We start from the raw sequence: 11,228 nt of genomic DNA, 5'->3' as shown, positions 1-11,228 counted from the left end.
GGTTTAGCATTTGCCTTTGGCTCAGGTCATGATCCCAGGGTCCTGGGATCGAGTCCTGTATCGGGCTCCTACTTCTCCCTCTGCCTATGTCTCTGCCTCTCTCTGTGTCTCTCATGAATAAATAAATAAAATCTTTAAAAAATCACGAGGAGGTGTAGAAGGCCAGGCGGCCTCCAGACCTGGACAGACAGTCCCGGGACACTCTTGGCCTTTTCCCAGAGCTGTCTAGTTCTCTTAGTTCCCAAACTGAGCCCTGAGGTCAGAACGATGAATTCCCACTGCACACCAGGCCTCATGCCAGACACTTCTATGCCTTGTCTCTGAATCCCCGCTAGCCTGCCGGTGAGTCTTCTCATCCCCATGTCACAGGGGGTACAGCTGACTTAGAGTCACTTAATCAGCCCGAGCTTCCAGAGACTGCAGTTGGCAGATCTGGCATTGGTGTCTGGCTGACCCTTGGGCCTGTCCCATTGGCCTGTGTTGCCACACCTACTCCGTGGGCAAGCCTCATGAGACCCGTCCCCTCGTGGACTGACTTCTTCCCTCTCTTCTTTGGCCCTAGGTGCTCCTGGCCCTCCAGGACCAAGAGGACTCAAAGGAGACTTGGGCGTGAAAGGGCCCGTTGGCAGCAGAGGACCAAAAGGAGACCCAGGCAGCTTGGGCCCCCCAGGCCCCCAGGGTCCTCAGGGGCAACCTGGAGACCCAGGACCTGTGGGAGAAAGGGGGCCGGTTGGCCTTCGAGGTTTCCCAGGTCTCAAGGGATCAAAGGGCAGCTATGGAAGTGGAGGCGCAAGAGGACAGCCAGGCCCTAAGGGAGACGTGGGGCCCCCAGGGCCAGAGGGGCCCCCAGGGTCTCCAGGGCCCCCAGGGCCTCAGGGAAAACCAGGGATTGCTGGGAAGACAGGGTCACCGGGCCAGCGGGGGCCTGTGGGGCTGAAGGGTGAACCAGGGATTCAGGGGCCCCCTGGACTCCCAGGGCCCCCAGGCCCACCAGGAAGCCAGAGTCACTACTAAGGGCCCCAGTCCCAGACACTGCTACACAGAATGCTGGGAAGGGCCTTGGGGCAGAGCCGGCCACCCAGAGAGCCACACCTACAGACACTTGTGGCCCTTTGATCCCAAGGGGCTGCCTCCCGGCCTGCCCATGCACCTCCGGGCCCCCCAGTACTGACTGTACCATAGAAAGCAGCCCCTCACACACACACGCACACGTACACACATTGCCCTGCTGGCCAGGGGGGCCAGCCGGGTTTCTCTGGCTGGGCAGGAAGAGACCCCCGTCTCCTGTGACTGAGCCTGCCAGGGAGGTGGCTACCTTGGGAGGAAGGTCTTGAGTCTGTTTCTGAATTGCTGACCAACTCTGCTTTGCAGCATCTTCAGAACCAACCTAGCCAGAAGTTGCCTTTGGTCAAAAAGACCCAGGAAAACCCGCAGGGGATGTGGTTCGAACTCTAGGGACAAGGTGGATGTGACCACCCAAACACTCTCGTCACGACCATGGGAAGAGTCCCAGGAGCTGCCCCTGCCTCACGCGGACAGAGTGACTCCATGTGTGCCACCATTCTCAGGCTCTGGGCCCGGTGCTCCCAGGAGCTCAGCAATTTTTTTCACGTCTTCAAAAAATTCCTCACTTCTTCATCCTGGCCACCTTCTCTCAGGAGCATCCAGGAGGAAATGCAAGAAGGAGTCTCGTCTGCACAGGAAGGCTATCTAGGCCCCAGAACATTCTCCCAGAGTGGTGCCCAGCAGCTGGGACACTGGTGGAAGGGAGGCAGAGGCAAGTGTGAAGAGGCCGCGGTCACTGGGCCGCAAGGGCCACCGGGAAGTTCCCCCAGCGAGGTGAAGGCCGCCCACAGGCTCAACTGGTTCCAAAGATTCCGACCACCCAGGGCTGGGGGCCTGGAGCCGCCTCCTCCCTGGCCCCCTCCTCCTTCCCAAAGCCTTAATGCCAGCTCCTCCTTCTAACAGGTGTGCAACTGGTTTGCACTCCCACCTGTCCTCCCCCTCCCCCGCCACCACTGCCATGTAATTCTGTTGACATGATATCATGCGACATAGTAGTAATGACTCAGTAAAGAGCTATTTCCAGGAGGGAGGTGTCTTCTGGTCCTTTTGGCCCAGCCAGGGGCATAGCTTAGCCTTTTGGGGTTCTGCTCGCCTGGCCTTTGACGGGGAACCAGTGGACGAGGGGTCCCCTGGATACTCACTGTGGAGTTTGGGGCTAACCCTCTGGCCCTCGATCTAGAAACACTGAGCCCTGCCAGGAACTCACAGTGGTCTTGTCGGGGCCAGGGACCAAGAGCAGGAGAGGGAATTCCCCTTCAGGAGCAGGAGCCCGGGGAGAAACAAGGTGAGCTTTCTTATTGTTGCAGCAGGATAAAACGGGTCCCGGACACCTGAGGGGTCCCTTCCCGAGGCTGCCTCTAAGACGAGCAGATAAAAGGGAAAAGGAGGAAGAGACCAGGCTAGATCCTCCCCCACAAGGCCTGGCTCTCCAGGATCCAGCAGAGGACAGCTGGGGACCCCCCTCCGTGAATCAGCCAAGCCCGCCCCAGGAAGCTGGAGTGTGTGAGGGGGCTCTGTCCTCGGGGGCTGGCTTCTACAGCCACTCGGGCTGTTATAACAGAATACCACAGATCGATGACTCATGAACAACAGAAATTTATCTCTCATGGTTCCGGAGGCTGGAAGTCCATGATCAAGGTGCCAGCAGATTTAGGGTCTGGCAGAGACCACCTCCTGGTTTGTAGATGGCCATACTCTCACTGTGCCCTCACATGGCAGGAAGGGGGGGGGGTCACTTTTATAAAGTCACAAATCCCATCCATGAGGGCTCCATCCTGAAGAACTAAACACCTTCCAAAGGCTGCCACCTCCTAATTATCGTCGCACTGGGGGTTAAGAATTTCAACATAGAAGTTTGGGGGAGACACAAATATTCAGTCTATGGTAGCATAGTATGTTCATTTGCTAGCAAAACATGGCCTGGTTCAAGTCCTATGCCCTGTTTTGCTTCTGTATTTTGTATTTTTGTATTTTGTACTTTCTCCCTAGAAACAAAACCAATAGACTGTACAGTAGTCCCCCATTATCTGTGAAGGATATGTTCCAAGACCCTCAGTGGATGCCTGAAACCACAGATAGTACTAAACCTTATATAGATTATGCTCCCCCCCCCAAATATACATACCTATGATAAAGTTTAATTTATAACTTAGGCACAGTTAAGAGGTTAACAACAGCAATAATAAATAGAACAATTATAACAATATACTGTAATAAAAGTTGTATGAACGTGGTCTCTTTTTCTTTCTCTCAAAGTATCTTATTGCCCTGTACTCACCCTTCTTCTCGCAAGGATGTGAGATGATAAAATGCCTATGTGATGGGAGGAAGTGAGGTGAATGACGTAGGCGCTGTGACATAGGTGTTGAGCTACTATTGACCTTCCGCCTCTAGGTCAGAAGGAGGATCATCAGCTTCTGGACTGTGTTGACAGTGGTAATTATAACGTGGGAAGCAAAGTGCATATAAGGGCAGACAACTGTACACTTGTGTGTGTGTGCGTGTGTGTATATATATTAGGGCGTGGGGGAGTGGGTGGGCAGAGACAAATCCAGAATGAGAAGTCCCATGATCTGCTGTCTGCAAACTGTAGATGCAGGAGAATCAATGGTGTAGTTCTAGTCTGAGTCCAAAGACCTGGGAACCAGGAGAGACCGTAGTGTAGGTTCCAGTGCAAGGCAGGAGAAGACCAATGTTCTAGCTCACACGGTCAGGTAGAGAGAGAATTCTCTTCACCTTTTTGTTCTACTCTCTCGCCCTCAACAGATGGGTTGATACCTACTTGCTTTAGTGAAGGTGCTCTTCTTAATTCAATCTACCAATTCAAATGCTAATCTCTTCTGGAAACATCCTCACAGACACACCCATAGAAGTAGTGGTTAGCACAGAGGCCTTGTGCTGTGGGTCTCACCTCTAGGAGGGGAGGATGGCACATAGGGCACGGTGATAGCTCTCCCTCTCCTGCAGTGTGTGAGGTGGGCCAAGGGTGGGAGAAGAAGGAGTCCCCGGGAGCAAGTGTGGCAGGTGAGGCTGAGTAGGCCATGGAAGGTGTCACCCAGGCGGTGGCACGGAGATGGTGGGCCTTGAGGGAGGCAGCAAGGATGATCCAGTGGTGTCATTTTACAGCCTGGGTCCCCAAGAACACCTCTGGAAATTCAAGCTAATCACTGTCCAGGGTGGGGTTGACGGCATGGCTGGCAGGGCCGTGTTGAGACACACCAACATGAGCCAAGAGCCCAGAGAGCTGGGCTTGGCAAGCAGGAGCTGGAGGAGCCCAAGCTGGAGGGCAAGCCAGTGTCCTGGAGTTAAAATCCAGAAAAGTTAGATCTGCGATCAATTCCAAGGGATGAGTTGGGGTCCAGAATGAGAGACAAGGCTGCAGGGATCAAAAACTGAGCGATTTGAGAGCATAAAAGCAAACACGTAAGAAAAGCTCATGTGTCCTGGACAGTTGGCACCAGCATCCCTGGCTCTGTGGTTTGGAGGGGGGTCAGCTTGATCCACAGGCAAGGGTGAGGTAGTCACCTGGAGCCCACCTGTGCAGTCACACAGCCCTCCACACACACACACCCAGGTTGACACCTCCACTTTCCCTGGTCCCAGAAGTCCTCTCAAGGAAGTAAAAGAGGGGGGATTTAAGATGTGGGCACAGCAGGCAATATCAGCACTACAGACGCTTAAGACCAGCTACCCATGGGAAGCTGCCAGCATCCCAGTCTCCTGTCTTCACTGCAGAGGATGATGGTCTCTCAGTGGCCACTGATTTCTCTTCTCGGCTCCCCTCTGTCTCCTTTCTCCTGACCAGCATCTTCTATTTGTGTAAGGCACAGCTTAACAGGGCTACTGCTTTCCACCCAAAGACTAGTCTTCAGTTTCTAATCCCCAGCCCTAGGAGAGTCATCAAATTGCTAACCCTGGCGCTTAGTCCAAGGTCTACCCCAATCCCATGGGCTAGGACCACACAGGGAGGGGGTCATGTGGTAAAATTAGAGGCATAAGAGCAAGACTGACTGAGTGAAGCTGGCCATGAACACTGCAGTTGACAGTAAAGGAATAAGAGAATTACAACGACAATAATAAAAGTAGACACGGGTGGGGGACTTACTGTGCAACAGAATCCCACTCGAAGGGCTTTGCATGTAATAACACATCTAAACCTCACTACAGTTTATAATGTAGCTCTTCTGTCCATGTGTACTATCATCATTCCCTCTTTACAGGTGGGAAAACTGAGGTTTAGAGAGATTAACTTCCCAAAGTCATATAGATGATGAGTTTTTAGGTGTACTTATATTGAAACTCAGCGTTGGGACACCTGGGTGGCTCAGTGGTTGAGCGTCTGCCTTTGGCTCAGGGTGTGATCCTGGGATCCTGGGATTGAGTCCCGCATCAGGCTCGCCACAGGGAGCCTGCTTCTCCCTCTGCCTATGTCTCTGTGTCTCTCATGAATAAATAAATAAAATCTTAAAAAAAAAAAAGAAAGAAAAAGAAACTCAGCCTTGGGCAAGTTACCCTCTCTGTGCTTCTGTTCCCTTCCCTGTAAAATGGGAGTTATAATTGCACCTACCTCCTGACCTCCTGAGGTCATTGAGTGGGTTAAGTAAAAGGATACTGTAAAAGAACAAAAAACAAAAAACAAAAATACAGCTGACTGAATTTGAAGATCTAATTGGCTTAATTAAATGATTCATGAAACCAGCAGCATCCCCTCTAGTAAATAGGGAAGCACTCGGAGGAGTCGTACAAAATGGAAAGTTTTGTAGGAAGGAGGGTGAGGCAAAAAAATTATAAGCAAAAGAAAAGGAAGGATTATTTCAGGCAAAATCCCCTTCCCATGCTGGGAAGGGTAGGGGGTGGGGGTTATTATGCAGATGACCCCATCTTCCTTTGAGGGAGGGAGAAGGCCCCACAAATGACCTCACTGAGGCTCATCAGAAAATGCCTGATGGACAGGTTAAGCCTTACATTTCTAGGGGCGATTGAAACTACAATTAGGTTAGATATTCAGCCCAGGTTTGATGGCCTGACCTGGCCCAACTAGCACCACCATTTGGGACCTGGGGTTTTCTTTTTAACAATGCACTTGGCTAATTGTTGGCTACATTAGTCAGCTCAGGCTGCCATAACAAAGTACCACAGGCCAGGTGGCTCAACCAATAGAAATTAATTTTCTCGGGGTTCTAGAGGCTAGGAAGTCCAAGAGCAAGATGCCAGCTCTTCCTCACTTGCAGATGGCTGCCTTCTTGCTGTGTCCCCACCTGGTTCTGGGATGGGGGAGGGGAGAGAAGCATCAGAGGAGGAGGAAGGGAGTGAGAGAAAGCATCCTTCTCCTTTTCTTATAAGGCCACAGTCCTAACAGATTAGAGCCCCATCCTTATAATCTCTTTTAACCTCAGTTACCTCCTAGTATCCTATCTCCAGATAAGTCACACTGGGGGTTAAGGCTTCAGCCTGTGGATTTTGTGTAGTCACAGTTCAGACTGTAGTACATGGCAGTGGTGATTATGCCATTAGCAGCCGTTACCATGAGGGTCGTTATGCAAATCCAGAGCTTCTTGAATGGCAGTGGCACTCAACCCTGTCCTCTGCGGACAACTGGCCAGAACTCCAGCCCCTGCAACTCCCACTCCCACATTCTCTGCATTGTTAGGTCCAAGAGTGAGCTGGTGAGTCACCAGGCTCAGCCTCTCTACTTCACATGGCAAAAAGCAAAGGCTGAGACAGGTCAGGAGTTTGTCACCCATCTGGGATTAGAACTCAGGTCTCTCGGGTCCTGGTCCCCACAACCTCTCACATTTCTGGTTGTGCTACAACTCTACTCAGGCCACTTTGCTGTTGGTCACAACCATTGGGCAGCGCCTGATGCACATTCTCCAGAAAGTACCCCCAGTCCCTCTCTCTTATCAAATGGCCCCTCCTACTAATGTGACTCTTCAGAGTGTCCAGACTCTTCAGAGTGTCCAGACCATTTTAGGTGTTGCTGGAAAGCTGACCGTGGGTGTTGGTGGGGAGGGCAGCTGGAACCATAAAGTGTGTAACAACACTATGAATCAGTACACTGTTCTGTGCAAAATCTGTGTGAGATGGATCCACCCACATCACAGTGGGATGATTGGATGGGCTCCATGACGGAGTTCCTTCATGGACATGGAACTGGAGCAGGTCACGCTTCTGCCCTGCTGGGCCTCCTATTCCTGTGGGACTGCAGGCTGACACTGCCCCTCTCTGACTTTTGGGTTCTCTGCTAGGAAACAAAGAGAGTGGCCCAGTCTTAACACCATCAGGGAGTCACCTGGAATGTGCCATATTTATCTTGCCATCCTAGCCAAGTGTTCTTCCTCCTGCCCTGCTTGATTGCTTTCCTAGAACTTGCCATGGCTAAGGCATTCTTTTTTTTTTATAGTTTTTTTATAAGATTTTATTTATTTATTCATGAGACACACACACACACACACACAGAGAAAGAGGCAGAGAGAGAGGCAGAGACACAGGCAAAGGGAGAAGCAGGCTCCATGCAGGGAGCCTGACGTGGGACTCGATCCTGAGACTCCAGGATCACATTCTGGGCCAAAGGCAGATGCTAAACTGCTGAGCCACCCAGGGATCCCCGGGCTAAGGCATTCAGGTCTGAACTCAGACTAAGGGGTGATAGCCTGCAAGATTTCAGTCACTGGATAAGACTCATGGCCTTTGCCGGCAGGTTATTTTAATCTCCACCAGATTTATAAAGCCGTGAAGAAACTTCTGGGCTTCCTCCTAAGGAGAGCAAAGGGGCTTCCTAGAGGCCACAGGACAGGGATATGTCTAAAAACCCCAGGCCTGCCCACCATTCCTCCCCTGGCCACCTCACTGCCCCTCCAGCTAGGGCAGGACATGGCCCGGAGCAGTGTGTCCAGACCTTCCTCCAGGGCTGAGCTGGCAACGTGTGCTGTGCCAGCCTTGGACACACCTGTCAAAACAGAGCCGTAGGAGAGGCAAGCAGAGAGCTGACAAACATGGTCTGACCGCACCGTGCTTTCCAGCAGGGCTGGGCTGGGCTGGGAGGGAAGTGGCTGGACACACAAGCTACAGCCTTGCAGGGGCTGGTTTGACCTGCAGAAGCATAGATTGTTTGTTTCCCTTGCCATCACCTGTCCAGTCCCTTTGTTTTCTTTTGGACACTTCAAAGTGCAAGGCTCTGTGTTTGATGTGGTAGGAGAAGCACAAAGATTAGGGCAGTGCTCTTAGCAGGCACAACCACCCAGGAGGCCATACAAATGCAGACTGCCAGCCTCCACACCACTGCTTCAGAATCACAGATGGGGTGGCCTAGGAGGAGTGGGGGGGGGGGGAAATCCCAGGGAATTTTGATACCACCCCGCCCCCAATAAAATTTGAGAATCACAGGTGTAAGAGATATAGAAAGTGAACCATGTTTTGGTTTGTATTTTTAATTTGTGAATGGTATCTCATTCAATTCTCACAAACTAAAAGTATTTTCACTTTATAGGTCAGAAAACAAGGCTGAGAAAAGTCAAGTAATTCACCCAAGGCCACACTGATGTTATGTGGATTTGAAGGATTTGGACCCAGAATTCATAGGAGTCAGCTACAGTGAGATACTTCTTACAGAATGGTAGGATTGGGAATTTAGTTGGGCCTGTGCTTTGCAGCTGAGAAAGCGGAGTTCTGCAGAAGCAGACTTGTTCAAGAACCCAGAGCGAGCTATTGACAAAGCAGTCAAAAGGCCCTGAAACTCAGGGCAGCCCAGCCTTTCTGTCCCAGCTGCTTTGTCACTAACATGTTGGGGCATTGGGAAGAGCAGTGCAGGAGTTAGAGGCGGAGCATGCTTTCTGCTGTGAAAGCTGGAGACTTTGCAAAGGAAGCCAGGTGCCTACCCTCAGCCAGGCCACCAACCTCCCTGTGGTCTTTTCCCTAAACCCAAGATCTCCAAAATGGGCACCCAATTAAATTCTCCAGTGTGAAGAACAAACTATTAAATATTAAAATATCTACTAATTGTGTTTTATCTATACTAAGTCATACTTCGTTTCCATGTAATCAGATCTGATATGAAGTCAGCCAGAGAGTTTGAAGTGACCAAGAATATGATTTGAAAATTAATTTATATTCACAATCTTTAATAATAAGCAATGCCCTAACTGCAATTATGCCTTGAGACATTAGCCAATATTAGAAACATAAAAACAATGTATAAAATTTATTTACATATATTAGGGAATCTAAAAATTTCCCAATTTTTTTTTACTAAAGGGGTATGAAAAAAATATTTGAACACAACTGTCCTAAGTCAGTTCTGTTGCTTCTAACATTCTCTCTTGTGATAAAGCAGAGCTCCCAACTTGGAAAGAATCCCCATGTGATGATTTTAGATTTGTAGTCTAATGTTTCCTTCTTCTGAACTTCAAGAACTTCTAAATGCCCTAGAGAAGCCTGATTGCTATTTACACTATCCTGTTCCCCATTATCCATCATTGTCCTTATTTCAGCTTCATAGAGCTCCCTTCATTCAGACATGGAAACATTTAAAAACTTAATAGGTAGTGTGAAGGTCCCACTGAAGTTGTTCACTCATTTGACAAATAGTTCTTGAGCTGCAACTAGCTGCCACATACTGTACTTGGTTTAAAAAAAAATGGTGAACTCCAGATTCATTTTAGCTTCCTGCCCAGGAACACTTTCCAAACCACCTCACAGAGAAGCAGGGCCCGGGGCATCTGGGTGGCTCAGTGATTAAGCATCTATCTGCCTTTGGCTCAGGTCATGATCCCGGGGTCCTGGGATTGAGTTCTGCATCGGGCTTCCTGCTGGGAGCCTGCTTCTCCCTCTGCCTATGTCTCTGCCTCTCTCTGTGTGTCTCTCATGAAAAGTTAAACAAAATTTTTTAAAAAATTATTTTAAAAAATGAGAGAAGTAGGGCCCAGATCGTAGTGGTCTCACCAGGTGGAAGGAGTAGAGGCTGGACTTTGGGGCTGTCCAAGGCAATTGGAATTGGGGGCCAGACAGGGTACTGGGAAGGAGGAAGCTGTGCACTGAGTTCTTTTGAATGATTGGCTAAATGTGTAGGGAAAGAATTACAGGGTTCATGAGATGACTGTAAACTGATTTTAGACACACAGTAAGAAAGCCTTTCTTAATAATTGGTAGAATAAGTAAACAGAAAAATAGTAAGGATATAAAAAATTTGAACAATACTATCAACTAATTTGACCTAATGATAAGAGAAGACCACTGCACCCAACAACAGGTGAATATTCATTCTTTGCAAGAGCAGACAAAATATTTACCAAGATGAAGCATACTGTAAGCCATAAAACAAATAACAAATTCAAAAGAATTAAAACCATTCAGAGTATATTCTCTGACCACATGGGATTAAATTAGAAATGAACATAGAAAGATATCTAAATCTCCAAATAAATAGAAACTACACAACACACTTTTAACTGCCCAGGAATCAAAGAAAAATATCACAAGAGAAATTAGAAAATATTTTGAACTTCATGAAAATGAAAACATAACATAAAAGAATTTGTGTGATATAACTAAAGCAGTGCGTGGAGGGAAACTTATAACATTAGATACTTACATTAGAAAAGAAGAAAGGTCTTGGGGTGCCTGGGTGGCTCAGTTGGGTAGGTGTCCACCTCTTGGTGTCAGCTCAGGTCTTGATCTCAGGGTCATGAGTTTAAACCTTGCATTGGGTTCCACAGTTAGCATGGAAACTACTTTAAAAAAAAAAAGAAAAGAAAAGAGGAAAGCTCTCTAACTTTCTAATCAATGATCTAACTTTGACCTTAAGAAACTAGAAAAAGAAAAGTAAATTAAGTCCAAAGTAAACAGAAGAAAAGAGATAATAAGGATAAAAAAATAAAAGAGAAAATTGAGAAAAGTTTATAAAACAAAAAAAATGGTTATTTGGGAAGATCAATAAATGGATAAGCCTCTAATCACACTGATCAGAAATAAGAGAAGACACAAATTATTAATATCAACAATGATAGTGAGGCTATCACTACAGATCCTAAAGACATTACAATAATAATGACACATTATAAACAATTTTAAGCCAATGTGAGCCAATAAAATAAAAACTTAGATGAAATAAACAGATCTCTTGAAAAACATGAACTACTACAGCTCACTCAAGAAGAAATTGATAA

At 48.3% G+C, this 11,228-nt stretch overlaps 1 protein-coding gene across 4 annotated transcripts in view; it reads left to right on the top strand.

Moving 5' to 3' along the window:
- Nucleotides 1–11,228, top strand: part of SCARA3 (scavenger receptor class A member 3) — a 75,708-nt gene that overhangs the window by 46,330 nt on the left and 18,150 nt on the right. For 2 of the 4 annotated variants that reach the window (XM_072796179.1, XM_072796180.1), the window contains one exon: nucleotides 563–3,299. The exons of the other annotated variants lie outside the window; for them this stretch is intronic. In XM_072796179.1, the coding sequence (XP_072652280.1) occupies nucleotides 563–1,014 (452 nt within the window). In that variant the 3' untranslated portion in view covers nucleotides 1,015–3,299. Of the gene's footprint in view, nucleotides 1–562; nucleotides 3,300–11,228 lie in introns of those variants that run through there. 4 annotated transcript variants of the gene reach the window in all.

Source organism: Canis lupus, chromosome 24 (genome assembly GCF_048164855.1).
Source record: "Canis lupus baileyi chromosome 24, mCanLup2.hap1, whole genome shotgun sequence".
Classification (NCBI taxonomy): Eukaryota; Metazoa; Chordata; class Mammalia; order Carnivora; family Canidae; genus Canis; species Canis lupus.
Note: the sequence above shows the minus strand (reverse complement) of the source record. Positions and strands in the feature narration are given on the sequence as shown.